The sequence below is a fragment of the Solanum lycopersicum genome, chromosome 6 (genome assembly GCF_036512215.1).
Source record: "Solanum lycopersicum chromosome 6, SLM_r2.1".
NCBI lineage: Eukaryota > Viridiplantae > Streptophyta > Magnoliopsida > Solanales > Solanaceae > Solanum > Solanum lycopersicum.
Window position 1 is genome coordinate 13,560,102 of NC_090805.1, and position 23,708 is coordinate 13,583,809.

Below are 23,708 nucleotides of genomic sequence, written 5' to 3' on the forward strand. Positions count from 1 at the left end.
GTTGGTTGAATCAGCTACTCTTCTAATTCTTCAAGTTCTGCCTCCAATTTATCCTGCAACAACAACATGCAAAAACTGACATTCATTTTGATGGTGCAACACATTATTGAATCAGTATGATGGTATAATTGCTTCAGTTCATCATCACTGATAGCTTGAGAATTCACTTGTATCATTTCTCCACCAGTATGATTCCTGAAATACATTAAATCAATAAAACCAGGTACAGAAACAAGGGAAAGTATTAAAAGTATTCCATGAGTACATCAGGTTGCGAGTTAAGGGATGGGTTGTTCAACAATTCATAATAGAAGGGTGAAAATGAATTAGAGTGGCCTCAACTTTGAATATAAATGGAGAATCATTCATTAATACTATGCTACACACACGAAAATATTTATCTGCGTACATCATGACTCACAAATTAACAAATTGGTGGTACAAACTTAGATAACTATGAATTATTATTGAAAAGACCATAAAAGTTAGAACCCATACATATAGTTCCTGCAAATTCATCTCCCCAAAGTGACAGTTTACGGTGATCCAGGGTAAGATTTTGGTTTCCACTGTGAGCAGAGTTGAGAGGGTTCAATTGCCATAGCAACTCTCTGAACAGAGCCGACAATGCTTCATACATATTTGTGAGCCATAAAAGTAACATTTTCTCGATAGTTATTCTAAAAAACAATCTGCAATGCAATTGTCAAGACTGAAGATGGTTGTAGCTACTTCCTTAAACTTCACCAGGTGGTCGTGTCCCACTAGTTCTAGTTTCAAGAGTTGAAAGCTGTCTTAAATTTGAGCAGCACTAGGAGAATCCTACATTATAAGTAGTAGCAATATTAATCTGTAAGAATAAGGTAAGAAATTAATCCACATATCCATGACAGTATTTAAATGTCGGGTGACTGCTAAAACAAAAAATTTCACCTTCAAATGCTAATAAACTTTTCAACGCACCATAAATATTCTATTATTATAAAAAAGATGAAAGGCAGAAAAATTTTGTGTCTAAAAAGCTTGAAGTTTCTACCGTTATTGCAACTCAAATTCACTACAAGCTCATGGTTTCTGATCAACCAATTTGGATATCCAATGCAAATGGAGAATTCACTTTCTCATCTAGATGGGATCAGATTAGAGGGAAAAGAAACCAAAGTTTCTACTGTCACAACCTTTCAACTGTTTCTACTGCTATAAATAGGAAGTAAACTTATCCCTTCACACAACAAAAAAATCATATATTGTTCAAGGTAAACTCACAAATAGAAAACCACTTGTTGTTTCTACCAACTGTAGTGAGTAACGGACTGAAGTCCCTCCAAGAACCATTGCTTGCCTTGGCTGTGACCTGCGGAAACCGAGCTTTCTTTCTCTGAGATTAGTCCAAAACCTAATTCACTCTATGTGTTTCTATTTATCTTTTTCTACAACTTTGAAGAACTGTTAGATGCCATAAAACAATGTAAAATAGAAGGCATATAATTATTATGTAAAATACATCTGCGAATGAAAATATACTAAACCAAACCATGCGCGTTATAGGTAAATTTATGCTACATTGCGTATCAAGTCACCATCGAATACCATCAAAATATCATATGAGCTTCTAGGGTTAGCACGCGCTCATTTGTTGATTTGACTCATTCAACTAACATAAATTTAGCTCAACCTCTTCATTTGGTAGCCCTTAGAGTAAGTTTTAATAAAAAATTGATTAAAAATATAGTAAACCTTTCAAGATAACAATATTGAATAGAGCAGAGCAACAGAACATGTTCTCCAACTATATAAACAGGTGCACACTATCTCTCTAAGTCTCTCAAGTAAAACTAAACAAACCTTGCTATCACAAAAATAAGAATTGCGAAAAGAGAATATAACTGATCTTTTTAGAGTTTTCAACAGCTCATTAACCTGAATGCCACAAATGAAATCAAAAACTCGAGAAACACCAGAATGCCATAATCTCAACCCCTAAATAACTCCATTAAAAAATGTTTAACGAATGTCCTGTAGTACTAACTATTTACTGTCCTAAAGGATGTCCTAAAATGCTAACAATTTTAGCATTTTTTTATGTGGGCTACACATTTTGGCTGCTCTATGAATTGTGACAAAGCTCCTCTAGAAAGGTTCATAACAAGAAAAAAAAACTCTATTAAACTACATAGAAACGGGCAGACCTAGATTAAAACTACTGATTCTTAATTTATGTTCCAATTCTGAAAATGTATAAACTAGCGAAAGAACAATTGACAAATCTCCTCCAGGAAGGTTCATAAGAAGAAAAAAAACTCTATTACACTATATATATACGACAAAACCTCGAATTAAAATTATGGGTTCTTAATTCAAGTTTCAATCCTACAATTATAGAAACTAGTCGAAACAGAAATTACTGAAAAATCATATAAAAATTTATCAAAACATATCAAAAATTTGGAAGAAAATTAACTCAAAATTTAAATTCTCCAAAGTATTTCACAAAAAGAATAACTCATCTTCCTGACACACATGATGACAAAAGGTTGTGGAAGAGCAAAACATTAAGAAATTGCTAAAATTTGAGGGAAAATCGAAACCCTACCTGAGTCAAAGAAGCCAGATGTTCTTCCTTCAAAGAAAAGTATTATGGGTAACCTACTTATCAAAAACATGACAAAAAATAGAAATCCTAACAACAACAGCCGCAACCTGATCTACTCTAAACTTTGGAAGTAGATTCAAATTTCTAATAGGTAGGGATAGAGTTCAAATCAACAAATGAAAATAAATGGGTCACTGGTAAAACCATAGATGCATAGCTTCCGTAATAAAAATTTTCTTGGAAATAATTAAAAAGAATCCCCAATTGTGAAGTAAGGATGTTGTTCTGAAATTGCAGCACCGCTTGCAAAATATTAGACTATAGAGACGATGGATGAGTATAAGAAGGAACGAGAGAGATATGACAAGTTCTTGCACAGCTATCCCATGGAGAGTCCACCGCTATTGAAAAACAAATTTATTTAATATCTCCAATATTACAGATCTAGGGCAACAAGAATCTCTTTTAGAAAGTTGGAGAGCTTTTTTTATTGTTTATGAATTTTTTTTGGTCAAATAAAATTGGGATGGAGAATTAAATTTGTTGCAGGGAGAAAAATATTTTAGTTAAAACACTTTCTTGGAAATCTTATATCGTGTCATTAGAGTATAATTCTGGTATTCTTTTGCATCTAATCCTATTGTTGTAATTAAAGGAAAAATGAACACTCGAGGGAATGCGGTACAAAGGCTTCAAGAGGAGATTTTGAATGCGGGAGCTCCTCCCCGTGGTGATCAAGTTCCTTCTCTTGAAGAAGAAGCCAATGTTGAACAAGCTTCAGTTAATCCTCCACCCTTGATGGATGTTGATATAAGGGCATCCCTTATCCTATTGGCCCAAGCTGTCATTACACAATCCCTAGATATGACGGACCAAAATAACCGGGAGGTTATACCACATCCGAATCAACAAGTGATTGCTATTGCCTCCTGTCTAAGGGACTTCACTCGGATGAACCCTCCTACTTTCTACGGGTCAAAGGTTAAAGAAGACCCCCAAGAGTTCTTCGATGATGTCTACAAGATACTATTGGATATGGGGTTGTCCACAAGTGAGAAGGCCGAGTTGGCCACTTATCAACTCAAGGACGGGGATCAAGAATGGTTTGTCCAATGGAGAGATAATATGCATTGAGGGGTGGTCCGTTGACTTGGGAGATCTTCAAGAAGGATTTTCTTGATTGGTTCTTTCCTAGGGAGATGAGGGAAGCTAAAGTGGTGGTGTTCATCAACCTTCTCCAAGGAGGTATGAGTGTTCATGAATACTCCTTGAAATTCACTAAATTGTCGAAATATGCTCCTTCTCTGGTTTTCGACCCTAGAGATGAAATGAGACGCTTTGTAATGGGGGTGTTGGATGATTTGCAAGAGGAATGTCATTCATCCATGCTACATGAAAACATGAACAATTCTCGTCTTATGGTGCATGATAAGCATGTGGAAGAGGCAAGGGCTAAGAGGAAAATTAGATATGCTAAGAGCTCAAGATCTTTTGATGGAGGTTCTTAAAAGAATAGGCTTGAAATACAAGACAAGACTAGATTTAAGAAGCAAGTTTCTAATCAAGTTCCTTCCAAGTTCCCTAAGACTAGTGGTGATACGGTGTCTAAACCTAAGCCTATGAAGGGAAAGGTACTAGTTCACCAATCGAGAAGACAACTTGTGGAAGGTGTGGCAAGAAGCATTATAGTGATTGCCTTAAGGGGACGGACAATTTTTTTAGTTGTGGTAAAAGTGGGCACAAGGTTAGGGATTTCCCTAATGTGAGGGGTCAAGACGAGGGTAGTTGTAAAGCTCAAGCAAGTTGTTCAAATGAGGCTCCAAATAAGAACAACTTCTATGCTCTCCACTCTAGGGGTAAGCAAGAGACTTATCCCGATGTGGTGACCGGTATGTTGATATTATTCTATATTGATGTATATGACTTGCTCGATCTCAGTGCTACTTTATCATTTGTTATTCCTCTAGTAGCCAATAAGATTTACATTTTGCCCGATATTTTGCATGAACTTTTTATCGTGTCTACTCCGGTGGGGGAGTCGGTTGTTGCAAAAAGAGTGTATAGAAATTGTCCTACAATGTTGCCCAGTAGAGTTTATTATGTTGAACTAGTACAACTTGATATGCTTGATTTTGATAATAGTTTGGGTATGATTGGTTATATGCTTGTTTTTCCTCTATTGATTGTAGAACACGGTTGATGAAGTTTAACTTTCCAAATGAACGCGTTGTAAAGTGGAAGGGGGGAAAAACTATTCCTAAGGATCGTATCATCTCTTGTTTTAAAGCATGCAAAATTATCTCTAAAGGTTGTTTATGGCTTGTTGGAAGAGTTCAAGGTCTAAACTCCGAAATTCCTTCCATTGCACCAGTCCCCATAGTGAGTGAATATGTGGAGGTCTTTCCTAATGATCTTCCTGGTATTCCTCCCGAACGAGAAATTGATTTTGGTATCGATTTTCTAGTGGATACAAATCCCATGTCAATTCCTCCTTATCGGATTGCTCCGGCTGAATTTAAAGAGTTGAATGCACAACTCAAATATTTACTAGACAAAGGATTCATAAGACGTAGTATTTCTCCATGGGGTGCTCCTATTGTGTTTGTGAAGAAGAAGGATGGGTCTTTATGAATGTGTATTGATTACCCCCAACTCAATAAAGTAACAATCAAGAACAAATATCTTGTCCCTTGGATTAACGACTTGTTTGATCAACTCCAAGGGTAAAGCTACTTTTCCAAGATTGACTTGAGGTCGAGGTACCACTTACTTAGGGTGAGAGGTAAAGATATACTAAAGACGACATATCGGACTAGATATGGTAATTATGAGTTCCTAGTACTGACATTTGTTCTCACTAATGCTTTGGCGGTGTTTATCGACCTTATGAATAGGGTGTTTCAAAATTACGTTGATTCCTCTTTCATTGTCTTGATTTCCGACATCTTGGTATATTATAAAAATGAGGGTGAGCACATGAACCATTTGAGGATGGTGTTGCAAGTACATAAAGAACATCAATTATTTGCCATGTATAGCAAATGTGAGTTTTGGAAGAGGTCGGTGACATTTCTTGGTCATATCATCTCTCTGAGCGAGTTGAGTTTGATCCAAGTAAAATGGAGGCGGTAAAAAATTGGCCTATACCATTGTTTCCAACCGACATTAGGAGTTTTTTGGGTTTAGCGGGTTATTATCGGAGATTTGTGAATAGTTTTCCGTCCATTGCATCTCCCTTGAATACTTTGACCCAAAGTGTATGAAATTTGATTGGTCGGAGGAATGTGAGAGAAGCTTCCACATGTCGAAGGATAGACTTACTTATTCTCTAGTATTGATCTTACCATAGGGTACAAAGGGTTTTGTTGTGTATTGTGATGCATCCCGAGTGAGTTTAGGGTGTGTGCTTATGCAACATGTAAAGGTTATTGCCTATGCTTCTAGACAACTTAAGGTTCAAGATACGAATTATCCATCTTATGACCTTGAGTTAGCAGCCGTGGTTTTGCGTTGAAAATATGAAGGCATTACTTGTATGGTTTCCATGATGATATCTATACCGACCATAAGAGTCTCCAACATGTGTTTACCAGAAAGGAGTTGATGTAACATTCCAGAAAATCATACGTTTAATGAAAACCCCATTAGGTTCTTAAGAATGTGTATCATGGGTAAATAGGCATCTAAACCAATATTTAGAAATATTGGGCATATTAGAAAATTATGGGCATTGTAGAAAATGTTGGCTTACAGAGTGTTAGCTAAACTCTATGAGTTTGTGTAATGAATATACCTGAAATGAATACCCTAAGCTAATTAAAAGTCGTCTTTACAAATCACACAAAGTACTAGGCATCCAAGTGTCAAGCCTAGTACCATAGCACATGATCATTTAAAATGATCATGTATATTAAGCAGTGCTCAAGGACATAGTGAGGGTCATTGGGACAATAAGTAACATTCCCAAATGAAACATAAATAATAGTAAGTAAGAAAAGTACAACAAACCCATGTTCCAGAACATGTGCAAGACGGCGTTCCACGGGCGTATCGAGAGCCCGGGCTTTGCCCCCCCAAATCCACGCTGGTCCATGCCCCGATTCGATCAGCGGACCGGCGCGTCACCGTTCCACATCCGACCGGGGCGCATCGTCGGCCCCCATCCGCTTCCCTCCCGACAATTACAAGCACTCTTTGACTCTCTTTTCAAAGTCTTTTTCATCTTTCCCTCGCGGTACTTGTTCGTTATCGGTCTCTCGCCAGTATTTTGCCTTGGATGGAATTCACCGCCCTATTTGGGCTGCATTCCCAAACAACCCAACTCGTAGACAGTGCCTCGTGGTGCGACAGGGTCCGAGTACGACGGGGCTCTCACCCTCTCCAGTACCCCCTTCTAGGAGACTTGGGCCCGGTCCACCATTGAGGACGCTTCTCCATACTACAATTCGGACGACTTAACCGCCCGATTCTAAGGATGATTTGTTCTCGGTTTGCTCGCCGTTACTAGGGGAATACTTGTAAGTTTCTTTTCCTCCGCTTATTGATATGCTTAATCTCACTGGGTAATCCCGCCTAACCTGGGGTCGCGGTCGGAGCGCCTGGTGAGGCGAAGTGAGGGTCGGAGAGTCTTGACTTGCGACGGGTTGTAGCCGCGACAACAAGAGAGAGTTGAGTTTCAACCACCACTTGCCGCGACGTCCGTCGACGTGGACTCGTATTTAGGCCAGCCGCGCGCTCGGGGCGCACCGAAGGACATGTTCCGCCCCTGCGCTTAGCCTTGGGGCGTGCGGCGGGGGAGGGGGGCGACGCGATGCGATGCGTGATGCCCAGGTAGACGTGCCCTCGGCCAAATAGCTTTGGGTGAAACTTGCATTCAAAGACTCGATGGTTCACGAGAATCTGCAATTCACACCAAGTATCACATTTTGCTACGTTCTTAGTCGATGTGAGAGTCGAGATATCTATTGCCGAGAGTTATTTCTGTTTATAGAGCAGCGCACATCCCCTCCCCCACGATCCGCATATGGGACGTGAGGGGAGGACTGTTGGTTGTAGTATTCCTTGGCGCTTTCCGCGCTGGGGTTCGTTGGTCGCCCAAAGAGCTTACGCGCGTCGGGTGATAAAAGGGAGGCGCGCGACAAGCGAGTGCCGTCCCCAGGTGTTTAAAATGAGTTCGCGGGTCGTTCTGCTATGCAGGTTTCGACAATGATCCTTCCATAGGTTCACCTACGGAAACCTTGTTATGACTTCTCCTTTCTCTAAATGATAAGGTTTAATGGACTTCTCACGATGTCGCGGGCAGTGAACCGCCCACGTCGCCGCGATCTGAACATTTCACTGGATCATTCAATCGGTGGGAGCAACGGGCGGTGTGTACAAAGGGCAGGGACGTAGTCAACGCAAGCTGATGACTCACACTTACTAGGAATTGAGCGTTAAAGACCAACAATTGCAATGATCTATCCCCATCACAATAAATTTTCAAAGATTACCTGGGCCTGTGGGCTAAGGCTATAAGCTCGTTGAATACATCAGTGTAGCACGCGTGCAGCCCAGAACATCTAAGGGCATCACAGACCTGTTATTGCCTCAAACTTCCGCGGCCTAAAAAGTTGTAGTCCCTCTAAGAAGCTGTCCGCGAAGGGATACCTCCGCATAGCTAGTTAGAAGGCTGAGGTCTCATTCGCTAACGGAATTAACCAGACAAATCGCTCCATCAACTAAGAACGGCCATGCACCACCACCCATAGAATCAAGAAAGAGCTCTCAGTCTGTCAATCCTAACTATGTCTAGACCTTGTAAGTTTCCCCGTGTTGAGTCAAATTAAGCTGCAGGCTCCACTCCTGGTGGTGCCCTTCCATTAATTCTTTTAAGTTTCATCCTTACGACCATACTCCCCCCGGAACCCAAAAACTTTGATTTCTCATAAGGTGTCGGCGGAGTCCTAAAAGCATTATCCGCCGATCCCTGGTCGGCATTGTTTATGGTTAAGACTAGGACGGTATCTGCTCGACTTTGAGCCCCAACTTTCGTTCTTGATTAATGAAAATATCCTTGGTGCTTTCACAGTTGTTCATCTTTCATAAATCGAAGAATTTCACCTCTGAATATGAAATATGAATGCCCCCGACTATCCCTGTTAATCATTACTCCGACCCCGAAGGACAACATAATAGGACTGAAATCCTATAATGTTATCCCATGTTAATGTATACAGAGCGTAGTATCACGGACTTAGAGTAATCGCTAAGACTCCGTGCGGCACTTGACAACTTACTCATGATTATTTCACGATCTCGTAAGCTCAAGTAAGCCTTTAAACTTGGAACTCTAAGAGAATATAAAGAAAGAAAAAGAAAGACTTTGGAAGAGAGGACTTGTATTAGATTGTTGGATGAGTTACAAATGAGAGCCCTCTATTTATACTACTCCCTAAGGGTCTAAGAGGAAATAAATATTACAAGTCCCGAAGCAATTACATGTTCTACGTTCCGTAGAATATGTCTCTAGCTCTTCCAAAAGGCTCCTAGAATTCTCTAGTCTGCCCCAAGGATCTAGAAGGCTCTAGAGTCTTCTACAAACCTCTCCAAGGCTCTCGGGCCGTCTGCCCCATTCGGATGCTGCAAAATGGCCAGAATTGTGGCGTGTCCTCACACTCCTCTCTACCTAATGATGCGGCAACCGCGACGCATCACTGCAAAAATTCCTGGACTTTGTCCTTGAACTGCCACAATTCTTCGTACTTCTCCCACGTGGCTTCTTCAGGAGTTTGTCCCTTCCAATGTACGAGGAAAATATCGTTGTCTTATTGTCCTCGTTTCCGTTTGGCTTTGTAATCTATGATGGCTTCAATTTCTCGGTCATGCGATTTATTGACAGTGATAGGGGCCCGTTGTGATTTGTTCCGGGTGGATCTTCAAGTGTGGAGGTAACTCCAACTTGTATGAGATTTTTCCCACCTTGGCAACAATCTTGAATGGACCCTCATATTTACGCACTAAGTTGTGATGGACGCCTCTTAGTTCCTTAAACTGCCTCGGATTAAACTTTACCAAAACCATATCGCCTTCTTGGTAGTCTGTGGGACGACGCCTTCGGTTGGCGAACTTTTTCGTCCTCTTTGCTGCCTTGTCCAAGTAAGACTCGGCAGTATCAAGTTGTTCTTCCAATACCTTGGCAAGATGGTAAGCGCCCAAACTCTTCCCCTCAAACGTAGTTGGTAGTGAATGCGGAGTTTGGGGTTGCTGACCCGTTGCCAACTCGAATGGTGTGCGTCCGGTGGATTCACTCCTCTGAAAATTATAAGAAAATTGCGCTATGTCTAGGAGCTTAGCCGAATCTTTCTGGTGCGCACTGACGTAGTGCCTAAGATAGCACTCTAACAAAGCGTTGACGCGTTCAGTCTGGCCGTCGGTTTGCGGGTGGAAACTTGTGGAAAAGTGAATTCTTGTGCCAAGAATTTCGAAGAGTTCATTCCAAGTATGATCTCAAATTCACCAAGCGGCATCACCATCAAGTCATGTTTTCCCACCCAACTTCAAATCTACATAGACACACCATAAGCCATGCCCACAATGGCTTGTGCCTTAGCATTGACGGTTTTGACATAGGAAGGGGTTTTAGACAACTTTAGCCCCAATTTTGTAGCAATTTTCACATCTACAAACATATGAGTGGCCCCTGTATCAACCATTGCCATCACACGTTGTTCTTTCACTTTCATTTCTATATGAATTAGGGAAGCATGAGGATTAGAAGTACTAGCCATTTCTCCAACATTATTAATCCCTGTAATATGATTGAAGGACAATCCCAATGGGTTTGCCATTGCAGCCACGATTTCTTCATCCTCCTCCCGTTGATTCATATTTCCAGCAAGCAAAGCATTCAGTTTTTCCCAGTTTGGACAAGATTTGGCCAACTGAGGACCGCCACAAGTCCAACAACCCTTAGAATTTCCATCTTTGTTCTTTGGCCTATCTTTCACATCCTTCATTTGTAACTTTCCTTTGTCATTTGTATTGTCCTTACGACTATCCTTTTTCCATTCCTCTTTCTTCTCATTCTTTTTCTTAGTTTTTGAAGTGGAGGGAACATCTTTCAAAGGACGAGTCCTCCGGAAATCAACCAACGAATCTGCAGTAGCAATTCCACCGGGCAGATCTTTAACATTCTGCCTCCGTAGTTTGTTTTGAGCCCAGCCTTGCATACCCGAAATGAAGTTGTCTAATTTATCCTCATCAGATATATTATGTATGTCTAACATCACAGAGGTAAATTATTTAATGTATTCCCTCACCGAACCCGTCTGCCTTAGCCTTTTCAATTTATCCCTTGCAAGCCAAGATGCGTTGCTAGGAAGAAATTGAATCACTCATTTCTTTTATTAACTTATCCCATTTATCAATTACAAGACGACCAGCACTTACATAATCTGAATTTCGAGTCCTCCACAAAAGTTTAGCATCACCCGTTAAATACATTGTGGTAATATTTAACTTGTCATCGTCAGGCACCCTTGCAGCAGTAAAATACTGTTCCATGTCCCAAATGAAATTTTCCAGTTCTTTAGAACTTCTTGCACCACTAAAGGCCTTAGGTTCTAGAATGTTAACCTTAGATGATTCAACACGATTTGAACTCAACGTAGCCACAGCCCGACACAATACAACGAGCTCTGCACGAAGGTTCTCATTTTCCTTCAGCAGTCCCTCAAGTTTTTGCGTAGTAGTGGTACGAAAATCCAAGATTTCAGTGATATGATTATCAACATCCTGTCGATATACACCATTCCCCCCCTGAACTTTCTCAGCATCAAGTCTCAAATCAATGACTTGTGTAAATAAATCCACAAACGTAGGAACTCAAAAAATATCATCAGTAAACCCAACGAAGGATTCAATTTTTCATGCCAGTTCCCGCAGTTCTGCGTTCTTCACCATCGTTCAACCGTGCTCTTATACCAATTGAAATAGGGCCAATTTTTTTTTACCCAACACCACTCTAGGCAGTCTTACAAACGTCTGCAACACTCAGCCTACTTTACACCCATGAAATTGACTAAGTATAGAAATACTTAATCATCAAAGTTCACTAGCAAGAAGACATTACAAGAACTTGTCCCAACCTTTAATAATCCGTAATTAATACAAAGGAAGGCTTCATGAATTTGTCTAAGGCTAAAAACACTCTGCCTAAGCCTTAGATGAATTTCCAGCCTTAATAAAAATTCTGTACAATGGCAGTTACATGCGGCAGTTACAAATGACACTTGTCCGACACTTGTCATCACAGGGTTCAAAACTAAGTTTCCAACAGCTATATTTCCAACAGATAGAATCTAATTCAAATTACATTCTTATCTACATGAAATACTAATATTATAACACTTAGAATATTTCAAGCTTCATTCCAACACTTAGAATATTTCAGCCAGCTTCCAACACTTAGAATACTTTATCTGTCCTCCAACACTTAGTTTTATTTCACCAATTCGGGTGAATTGCCTTTGTTCTTGACATTGTCAAGTCTTCACAGCCTTGCCTTGTCATGCAAACATGTTGTCTTGCAAATTCCCTTAGCCCGCACGTAAGCCATGCACGTTCAAGCTACGTTGCCAACACCCAAGCACCTTAAACTTGTGTTGCACTGTTTTTCCATCATACATGTCAAGACCAATGCCCAAGTCCTTGACATGTCTGCACGTAGTTAGATCCAGTAGTTTGCGGGTCTAACAGTAGGCCACTATCCTACGATCAAAAGATGATAGGGAATGAATTTTAATGATGCGTTGCCGGCACGATGGTCGTGTGAACCGTCGAGTTAATTATGAATCATCGGAGACACGAGCCGAGCCCGCGTGGACCTTTTATCTAATAAATACATCCCTTCCAGAAGTCGGGGTTTGTTGCATGTATTAGCTCTAGAATTACTATGGTTATCTGAGTAGTAGATACCATCAAACAAACTATAACTGATTTAATGAGACATTCGCAGTTTCACAGTCTGAATTTGTTCATACTTACACATGCATGTCTTAATCTTTGAGACAAGCATATGACTACTCGCAGGATCAACCAGGTAGCATTTCTCAACGACCCCGCGTGCCTCATGAGCATGGCGCGCCCTTTTGGTCATGGCTGGGTCAAAGGCAAGCGCGACAGTTATTCACAAGGAGCATTCATTTTGGGAAGATAGAAGTCGGTGAAGGCCCCATGCCCACTGCGTCTACCGTATGTGAGAAATCGATGCGCCACTCACGGACCACACCATCGCATGATGAAGCGAGGGAAGGCGTGGGACGCGAAAGCGTCTTTTGGGTTCACCGTGCACATGGGATGCAAGGGGCTAAAGGCGACCGTTTGCACATACACAATGCCCACGCATTAGGTATGCAACACAGGATTCCGACGTCTGAACATCCTAGATTGTGCTTCATCCGCCACCGAATTGGCATGCGAGTTAGGACATCACTGCTCGAAGCAAGGATCCAACCTCACCACACATTCCCAATACCACTCATGCGTCGTACATGAATAGCTCCCTCAATGCACGCCCGACATCCACCCCAATGCCCGACATGAGACATCGTGCGACGATGCCGATGCCTTCTTTGCAAGGCCAATGCTACACCCGCCGTTGCGCGCCTGCCCAAGGGAGTTGAGAATTTAATCACTTCAAAGATTGTAGGAGGAAGACAAAGGTTCAAACACGGGAACCGCCCCTAACGTCGTTCGACCGTGTGTGCTGTCAAAAGGCGGTGATGGCACGCCACGCCTGATGTCGTTCGACCATGTTTGTTGTCCAAGGGATATGATGACATGCCACGCCCAACGTCGTTCTACCGTGTTTGCCGTCCAAGGGCTATGATGGCATGCCACGCCCGACATCTTTCGACTGTGTGTGCTGCCCAAAGGCGATGATGGCATGCCACGCCCGACGTCGTTCGACCGTGTGTGCTGTCCTAAGGCGGTGATGTCATGTCACGCCCGACGTTGTTCGACCGTGTGTGCTGCCCAAAGGTGATGATGGCATGCCACGCCCGACGTCGTTCGATCGTGTTTGCCATCCAAGGGCGATGATGGCATGCCACGCCCGATGTCGTCCGACTGTGTGAGCTAGTCCAAAGGCGATGATGGCATGCCACGCCCGACGTTGTTCGACCGTATGTGCAGCCCAAAGGCGATGATGGCATGCCACGCCCGACGTCGTTCGACCGTGTGTGCTGCCTTAAAGCGATTATGGCATGCCACGCCTGACATCGTTCCACCGTGTGTGCTGTCCAAAGGCGGTGATGGCATGTCACGCCTGACATAGTTTGACCGTTTGTGCTGTCCAAAGGCGGTGATGTCATGCCACGCCTGACGTCCTTCGACCGTGTGTGCTGCCCAAAGGCGATGATGGCATGCCACGCCCGGTGTCATTCGACCGTGTGTGCTGTCCAAAGGCGGTGATGGCTTGTCATGCTTGGCGTCATTCGACCGTGTTTGCCGTCCAAGGGCTATGATGTCATGCCACGCCCGATGTCGTTCAATTTGCCCCTTGACATCTAACTTGGCTTTAAAAATTGCACCAGACATCTCAAAAACCTCTTATAGTGACATTCCATTAGTCCCTTAACATGTCATTAGGATTGATAAATGAACTCAACATCATGAAAACCTCGCAATGGGGATTAGTTATGAGACAAGTGTTTGACCATCGTAGAACGTATAGCTCAACACTTAGCGACAGACTAGTGAACATCACGTGTCATGTTACTTCTTGTACTTATATTTCAACACTTAGTTGTTTTTTTCCCTTCCAAGCATGCAAGCAGCACGCGAACCTCTCATTTGAAAAGTTAGAAATGATTGTATTTGATTTTGGGGGAAGGGGAGTGTGGGGGGGGGGGACGAATCAGAGCGACAAAGGGCTGAATCTCAGTGGATCGTGGTAGCAAGGACACTCTGCAACTTACAATACCCCATCGCGTATTTAAGTCGTCTGCAAATGATTCTACCTACTGCTCAATGGAAATTGTACTTCAAGGCGGTCACTGCGACGCTTCCGTCGTGGCAACTTAACCAACGACACGTGCCCTTGGCGGCCATAGGCCCCTGCTGCGGTTCGGCAAGCGGACGGCGGGCGCATGCGTCGCTTCTTAGCCCGCATTCTGACTTAGAGGCGTTCAGTAATAATCCAGCACACGGTATCTTCACGCCACTGGCTTTTCAAACAAGCGCGATGGCCAATTATGTGAATCAACGGTTCCTCTCGTACTAGGTTGAATTACTATTACGACACTGTCATCATTAGGGTAAAATTAACCTGTCTCACGACGGTCTAAACCCAGCTCACGTTCCCTATTGGTGGGTGAACATTCCAACACATTGTGAATTCTGCTTCACAATGATAGGAAGAACCGACATCGAAGGATCAAAAAGCAACATCGCTATGAACGCTTGGTTGCCACAAGCTAGTTATCCCTATGGTAACTTTTCTGACACCTCTAGCTTCGAATTCCGAAGGTCTAAAGGATCGTTAGGCTACACTTTCACGGTTCGTATTCGCACTGATTTCTGTTCTTATTGAGCTCATCTTAGGACACCTGCGTTATCTTTAAACAAATGTACCGCCCCAGCCAAACTCCCCACTTGACAATGTCTTCCGCCCGGATAGGCCCGAGAAGCGAGCCTTAGGTCCAAAAAGAGGGGCAATGCCCCGCTTCTGATTCAAATTTTTACATCAAGCGCTCACGCAACACGTCTACTAAGCCTACAGGATGCCCTTGACGTCCGCCTGCTTTCGCCTCTGTTGTCCCGCAGACGTCGCTGGCATGTTTTTGTTGACACCAACGGCGTAGCACGGACAAGCTATGCATGTCGTCAAGCGCCCACGCAACACGCCAACTTATCCCACAAGACGCCTGTGACGTCCGTCTGCCACCGCCTCAACCGCCCCGCAAACGTTGCTAGCATGTTTTTGTAGACGTCCAACGGCGTAGCACGAATGAGCCATGCATGCCATCAAGCACCCATGAAGCACGCCTACTTATCCCACCAGACGCCCTTGACGTCCGCCTGCCTTTGTCTCACTCAACCCGTCGACATCGCCGACGTGTTTTTGTAAATGCCGAATAGCATAGTACGGACAAGTCAAGCATGCCATCAAGCGCCCACGCAACACGCCTACTAAGCCCACGGGACGCCTATGCCGTCTGCCTGCCTACGCCTTAGTCTACCTCCAACACCGCTATCCCCCTTATATATGCTTAAAAAAGTTTTACCCATGTGACAAGAGTAGACATGGATTTTCTAGAGAATCGTAATGGAAACGTACAACCCAAATATGCACGTTCTAAGGTACAAACACACATCAACTTTCACAAATGACTTTATATATATAAAAAGTATTCTTCAACATTTTTTTAATTTTTTTTTGAAATTTCCATAAAATTAGTAATAAGTTAATAAAAATAGGGAAAATATAAAAAATAATATGAAATAAACTCCGAAAATTCACAAATAAATAAGGGAACCTTAAACTAAAAAATTTAATAAATTTTAATTTTTAAAAGGAGATGTAAAAAATTTAAAAGCATAAAAATAAATTATAAAATAATGATTATAAGTCAAAAAAATATGGAGATGCTCAAAAACACTTCTAAACGTGTCAAATTAATGATAAGATACATATTTACACAAATAAAAGATGTTTCAATATCGTACGAACCGTAAAAGTAATGAAAATGATGCGAAAAAGCCATGTTAGGCGGAAACATTAAAGAATAGATAATGAAAAGTAGATGAATATGTTTGTTATGCATAAAGGTTGTTTCAAAATCCTTTGATTTATGCACGGCATGAACATCGGCATGTTTCGTCTAGAATTCGAACAATGTCGCGCAAGCAGTAACCGATGCGGGCAGAACACAGCCGACCGTTGTGTGCAAGCACGTTCAACGACGGCTGACCTTTTGAACTGTCCAAGGGCTATGATGGCATGCGACTCCCGATGTCGTCCGACCGTGTATGCTAGTCCAAAGGTGATGATGGCATTCCACGCCCAACGTCGTCCGACCGTCTGTGCTTTCCAAGGGCAATGATGGCATGCCACGCCTGATGACGGCCGACCGTTTGTGCTGTCCAAAGGCGATGATGGCGTCCCATGCCCGACGTTGTCCAACCGTGTGTGTTGTCCAAGGGCTATGATGGCATGCCACGCCCGACGATGGCCGACAGTCTGTGCTGTCCAAGGGCGTTGATTGCATGCCACGCCCAATACCGTCCGACCGTCTATGCTGCCCAAAGGCGATGATGGCATGCCACGCCCGACGTCGTTCGACCGTGTGTCCTGTCATAAGGCGTTGATGGCATGCCACGCCCAACGTCGTTCGACCGTGTTTCCCGTCCAACGGAGATGATGGCATGCCATGCCCTACGTTGTCCTACAGTGTAAGCTAGTCCAAAGGCGATGATGGCATGCCATGCTGGACATCGTTCAACTGTGTTTGCCGTCCAAGGGCTATGATGGCAAGCCACGCCTGACGTTGTTCGACCGTGTTTGTTTTCCAAGAGCTATGATGTCATGCCACGCCCAAAATCATTCGATCGTGTGTGCTTCCCAAAGGCGATTAAGGCATGCCATGCCCGATGTCGTTCGACTGTGTGTGCTGTCCAAAGGCGGTGAAAGCATGCCATGCCCGACGTCATTCAATCGTGTTTGCCGTCCAAGGGCTATGTTGGCATGCCACGCCCGACATTGTTCGACCGTGTGTGCTGTCTAAAGGCGGTGATGTGATGTATGCCTGACGTAGTCCAACCGTTTCTGCTGCCTAAAGGCGATGATGACATGCCACGCCCGACGTCTTCTGACCGTGTGTGCTGTCCTAAGGCGGTGATGGCATGCCACGCCCGACGTAGGTCCACTGTGTTTGCCGTCCAAGGGCGATAATGGCATGCCACGCTCGACGCCGTCCGACTGTGTATGCTAGTCCAAAGGCGATGATGGCATGCCACTCCCGACGTCGTTCGAGCGTGTTTGCCGTCCAAGGGATATGATGGCATGCAACGCCCGACGTCGTCCGACCATGTTTGCTGTCCTAAGGCTGGATGTCATGCCACACCCGACGTTTTTTGACCGTGTTTGCCGTCCAAGGGCTATGATGGAATGCCACACCCAACGTCCTTCGACCGTGTTTGCCGTCCAAGGGCTATGATGGCATGCCACGCCCGATGTCGTTCGATCGTGTTTGCTGTCCAAAGGCGGTTAGAGGAAGCCACGCCCGACGTCGTTAGACCGTGTTTGCTGTCCAAGGGCTATGATGGCATGCCATGCCTTACGTCATTCGACCGTGTGTGCTCCCCCAAAAAGATGATGGCATGCCACGACTAACCTCGTTCGACCATGTGTGCTGTCCAAAGGTGGTGATGTCATTCCACGCCCGACTTCGTTCGATCGTGTATGCTGCCCAATGGCAATGATGTCATGCCACGCCCAACGTCGTTCGACCATGCTTGCCGTCCAAGGACGATGATGCCATGCCACGCCCGACGCTGTTTGATCGTGTGTGCTGTCCATAGGCGGTAATGGCATGTCATGCCTGACGTCGTTCGACCGTGTTTGCCATCTAAGGGCTATGATTGCATGCCACGCCCGACGTCGTTCGACCGTGTGTGCTGTCCAAAGGCGGTGATGTCATGTCACGCCCGACGTAGTCTGACCGTGTGTGCTGCCCTAGGGCGGTGATGTCATGCCACGCCCAACGTCGTCCGACCATGTGTGGTGTCCACGGGCGGTAATGTAATGTCATGCCTGACGTCGTCCGACCATGCGTGTAGTGCAAGGGCGGTGATCTCATGCCACGTCCAACGTCGTTCGACCGTGTGTGATATCCAAGGGCCGTGATGGCATGCCACGCCCGACGTCGTCTGACCGTGTGTGTTGTCAAAGGGCAGTGATGGCATGCCACGCCATATGTTGTTCGACCGTATGTGCCGTCAAAAGGGGATAATGGCATGCCATGCCCGACGTCGTTCGACCGTGTGTGCTGCCCAAAGTCGATTAAGGCATGCCATGCCCGACGTCGTTCGACTATGTGTGCTGTCCAAAGGCGGTGATGGCATGCCACGCCCAACGTCGTTCGACCGTGTTTGCCGTCCAAGGGCTATGTTGGCATGACACGCCAGACGTTGTTCGACCGTGTGTGCTGTCCAAAGGCGATGATGTGATGCATGCCCAATGTAGTTCGATCGTGTGTGCTGTCCTAAGGCTGGATGGCATGCCACGCCCGACGTTCTTTTACCGTGTTTGCCGTCCAAGGGCTATGATGTCATGCAACACCGGACGTCCTTCGATCGTGTTTGCCGTCCAAGGGCTATGATGGCATGCCACACCCGATGTCGTTCGACCGTGTTTGCTATCCAAAGGCGGTGAGAGGAAGCCACGCCCGACGTCGTTCGACCGTGTTTGCTATCCAAGGGCTATGATGGCATGCCATGCCTTACGTCGTTCGACCGTATGTGCTCCCCAAAAAAGATGATGGCATGCCACGACAAACCTCGTTCGAGCGTGTGTGTTGTCCAAAGGCGGTGATGTCATTCCACGCTCGACTTTGTTCGATCGTGTATGCTGCCCAATAGCGATGATGTCATGCCACGTTCGACGTCGTTCAACCATGTTTACCGTCCAAAGGCGATGATGCCATGCCACGCCCGACGCCGTTCGATCGTGTGTGCTGTCCATAGGCGGTAATGACATGCCACACCTGACGTCATTCGACCATGTTTGCCATCTAAGGGGCTATGATTGCATGCCACGCCCGACGTCGTTCGACCGTGTGTGCTGTCCAAAGGTGGTGATGTCATGTCACGCCCGACGTAGTCTGATCGTGTGTGCTGCCCTAGGGCGGTGATGTCATGCCACGCCCAACGTCGTCCGACCATGTGTGATGTCCAAGGGCGGTAATGTAATGACATGCCTGACGTCGTCCGACCATGCGTGCAGTGCTAGGGCGGTGATGTCATGCCACGCCTGACGTCGTTCGACCGTGTGTGATGTCCAAGGGTCGTGATGTCATGCCACGCCTGACGTCGTCTGACCGTGTGTGTTGTCAAAGGGCAGTGATGGCATGCCACGCCATATATTGTTCGACCGTGTGTGCCGTCCAAAGGCGATGATGGCATGCCACGCCGGACGTTGTTCGACCGTGTGTGCTGCCCAAAGTCGATTAAGGCATGCCATGGACGACGTCGTTCGACTACGTGTGTTATCCAAAGGCGGTGATGGCATGCCACGCCCAACGTCGTTCGACCGTAATTGCCGTCCAAGGATTATGTTGGCATGACACGCCAGACGTTGTTCGACCGTCTATGCTGTCCAAAGGCGATGATGTGATGCATGCCCAACGTAGTCCAACCGTGTGTGCTGCCAAAGGGCGGTGATCTCATTTCACACCCGACGTCGTCCGACCGTGTGTGTTGTCCAAGGGAAGTGATGTCATGCCACGCCCGACGTCGTCTCACTGTGCGTGCTGTCCAAGGGCGGTGATGTCATGCAACACCCAAAGTCGTCCGACCGTGTGTGCTGTCCAAGGGCTATGATGGCATTCCATGCCTAACGTCGTTCGACTATGCGTGCTGTCCAAAAGCGGTTATGTCATGCCACGCCCGACTTCATTCGATCGTGTATGCTTCTTAAAGGCGATTGTGGCATGTCACGCCCGACGTCGTTCGACAGTGATTCCCATCCAAGGGCGATGATGGCATGACACGCCCGACGCCGTCCGACCGTCTGTGCTGCCCAAGGGAGAAGATGGCATGTCACGCCTTATGTCGTCTGACCGTCTGTGCTGCCCAAGCGCAGTGATTTCAGCCACTCTCGACGTCGCCCGACCGTGTGTGCTGTCTAATGGAGGTGATGTCATGCCACGCCCGACGTTGCTGACCGTGTGTGTTGTTCAAGGGCGATGATGGTATGCCACCCCTGACGTCGTTCGACCGTGTTTGCTATTCAAGGGCGATGATGGCATGCTATGCCCGACGCCGTCCGAGTTTGTGAGCTATTCCCAAGGCGATGATGGCATGCCACACCGACGTCGTTCAACCATTTTTTTGTCTAAAGGCGGCGATGTCATGCCACCCCCGACGTCGTTCGACCGTGCGGACTACCTTAAGGCAATGATGGCATACCACGCCCCACGTGGTTCGACCGTGTTTGCTGTCCAAGGGCGATGATGGCATGCCATGCCCGACTCCGTCCGATTGTGTTAGCTAGTCCAAAGGCGATGATGGCATGCCACGCCTGACGTCGTTCGACTGTTTGTGCTGCCCAAATTCGATTATGGCATGCCACGCCCGACGTCGTCCGACCATGTGTGCTGTCATGCCATGTCCGACGTTGCTGACCGTGTGTGCTGTCAAAGGGCGGTGATGTCATGCCAAGCCCGACGTTGACGATCGTGTGTGCTATGTAAGGGCGGTGATGTCATGCCACGCCCGACGTCGTCCGATTGTGCGTGCTGTCCAAGGGCGGGAATGTCATGCCACACCCAACGTCGTCCGGCCGTGTGTGCTGTGTAAGGGCCGTGATGGCATTCAACGCCCGACGTCGTCCGACCGTGAATGCTGTCCAAGGGCTGTGATGGCATGCCACGCCCGACATCTTTCGACCGTCTGTGCTGCCCAAAGGCGATGATGGCATGCCACGCCCGACGTCGTTCGACCGTGTGTGCTATCCTAAGGCTGTGATGGCATGCCACGCCCGACGTCCTGCGACCGTGTTTGCCGTCCAAGGGCGATTATGGCATGCCATGCCCGACGTCTTTCGACCGTGTTTGCCGTCTAAGGGCGATGATTGCATGCCACACCCGACGTCGTTCCTACTGTGTCAGCTACTCTAATGGCGATGATGGCATGCCACGCCCGACGTCGTTCGACCGTGTTTGCCGTCCAAGGGCTATGATGGCATGCTTCGCCCGACGTCATTCAACCGTGTGTGCCGTCCAAGGGCCATGATGGAATGCCACGCCTTACGTCGTTCGACCGTGTATGCTGTCCAAAGGCGGTGATGGCAAGCCACGCCCGATGTCGTTAGACTGTGTTTGCTGTCCAAGGGCTATGATGGCATGCCATGCCTGACGTTGTTCGACCGTGCATGCTGCCCAAAGGTGATAATGGCATGCCAAGCCCGACCTGGTTCGACCGTGTGTGCTGTCCTAAGGCGGTGATGTCATGCCACGCCCGACATCGTTCTATCATGTATGCTGACAAAAGGCGATGATGGTATTCCACACCAGATGTCGTTCGACCGTGATTGCCGTCCAAGGGTGATGATTGCATGCCACGCCAAACGCCGTCAGACCGTTTGTGCTGCCCAAGGGCAAAGATGGCATGTCACACCCGATGTCGTCCGACCGTATGTGCTGTCCAAGCACAGTGATGTTAGCCATGCCTGACGTTGTCCGACCGTGTGTGCTATCTAATGGCGATGATGTCATGCACGCCGATGTTGCTGACCCTGTGTGCTATCCAAGGGAGGTGATGTCATGTCACGATCGACGTTGCCGACCGTGTGTGTTTTCGAAGGGCGATGATGGAATGCCACGCCCGACGTCGTTAAACCGTATTTGCTATCCAAGGGCGATGATGGCATGCCACACCCGACGCCGTCCGACTGTGTAGGTTAGTCCCAAGGCGATGATGGCATGCCATGCCCGACGTCCTTCGACCGTGCGTGCTGCCCAAAGGCGATGATGACATACCACACCTGACGTTGTTCGTCCGTGTTTGCTGTCCAAGGGCGATGATGGCATGCCATGCTCGACGTCGTTCAACCGTGTTTGCTGTCCAAGGGCTATGATGGAAAGCCACGCCTGACATCGTTCGACCATGTTTGTTGTCCAAGGGCTATGATGTCATGCCATGCCCGACATCGCTCGACTGTGTGTGTTGTCCAAAGGCGGTGATGGCATGCCACGCCCGACGTTGTTCGACCGTGTTTGCCGTCCAAGGGCTATGTTGGCATGCCACGCCGGACGTTGTTCGACCGTGTGTGCTGTCCAAAGGCGGTGATGTGATGCATAACCAACGTAGTCCAAGCATGTGTTGCCAATGGGCGGTGATGTCATTCCATGCCCGACGTCGTCTACCGTGTGTGCTATCCAAGGGCGGTGATGTCATGCCATTCCTAACGTTTTTAACCGTGTGTGCTGTCAAAGGGAGGTTATGTCATGCCTAGCCCTACGTTGCCAATCGTGTGTGCTATCCAAGGGCGGTTATGTCATGCCACGCCCGACGTCGTCCGACTGTGCGTGTTGTTCAAGGGTAGTGATGTCATGCCACGCCCAACGTCGTTCGACCGTGTGTGCTGTCTAAGGGCGGTGATGTCATGCAACGACCGATGTTGTTCGACCGTGCGTGCAGTCCAAGGGCGGTGATATAATGCCACACTCGACGTCATCTGACCGTGTGTGCTGTCCAAGGGCTGTGATGGCATGCCACGCCTAACGTCGTTCGACCGTCTGTGCTGTCTAGGGGCGGTGATGACATGCCACGCCCAACATCGTTCGATTGTCTTTGCTGCCCAAAGGCGATGATGGCATGCCACGCTCGACGTCGTCTGACCGTGTGTGCTGGCCTAAGGCGGTGATGGCATGCCACGGCCGATGTCGTTTTACAGTGTTTGTCATGCAAGGGAGATAATGGCATTCCACGCCCGATGCCAACCAACTATGTCAGCTAGTCCAAAGGCAATTATGGCATGCCACTCCTGACATCGTTCGACCGTGTTTGCCGTCCAAAGGATATGATGGCATGCCACGCCCGACATCGTTCGACCGTGTGTGCTGTCCAAACGCGGTAATGGCATGCCACGCCTGACGTCATCCGACCATGTTTGCCATCCAAGGGCTATGATTGCATGCAACGCCCGACGTCGTTTGATCATGTGTGCTGTCCAAAGGCGGTGATGTCATGTCACGCCCGACGTAGTCTGACCGTGTATGCTGCCCAATGGCGGTAATGTCATGCCACGCCCGACTTAGTTCGACCGTGTGTGGTGTCCAAGGGAGGTGATGTCATGCCACCCCTGACGTCGTCCGTCCGTGCGTGTAGTCAAAGGGTGGTGATGTCATGC

The 23,708-nt window shown here is 46.6% G+C and overlaps 1 protein-coding gene, 1 non-coding gene and 1 pseudogene across 2 annotated transcripts; 2 read left to right on the top strand and 1 right to left on the bottom strand.

Moving 5' to 3' along the window:
• The first annotated feature begins 3,253 nt into the window (after positions 1 to 3,253).
• Positions 3,254 to 5,224, top strand: LOC138349235 (uncharacterized). The gene is made up of 4 exons (XM_069299554.1): positions 3,254 to 3,696; positions 3,789 to 4,093; positions 4,210 to 4,482; positions 4,902 to 5,224. Exons 1-4 carry the CDS (start codon positions 3,254 to 3,256, stop codon positions 5,222 to 5,224), a joined length of 1,344 nt encoding a protein of 447 aa, XP_069155655.1.
• Positions 5,225 to 7,413: 2,189 nt separating this feature from the next.
• LOC112941763 (5.8S ribosomal RNA) lies at positions 7,414 to 7,569 on the bottom strand. The gene has a single exon (XR_003247333.1). It is a non-coding gene; the product is annotated as a 5.8S ribosomal RNA (ribosomal RNA).
• Positions 7,570 to 12,808: 5,239 nt separating this feature from the next.
• LOC138349236 (uncharacterized) lies at positions 12,809 to 15,367 on the top strand (annotated as a pseudogene).
• The last annotated feature ends 8,341 nt before the right edge of the window (positions 15,368 to 23,708 follow it).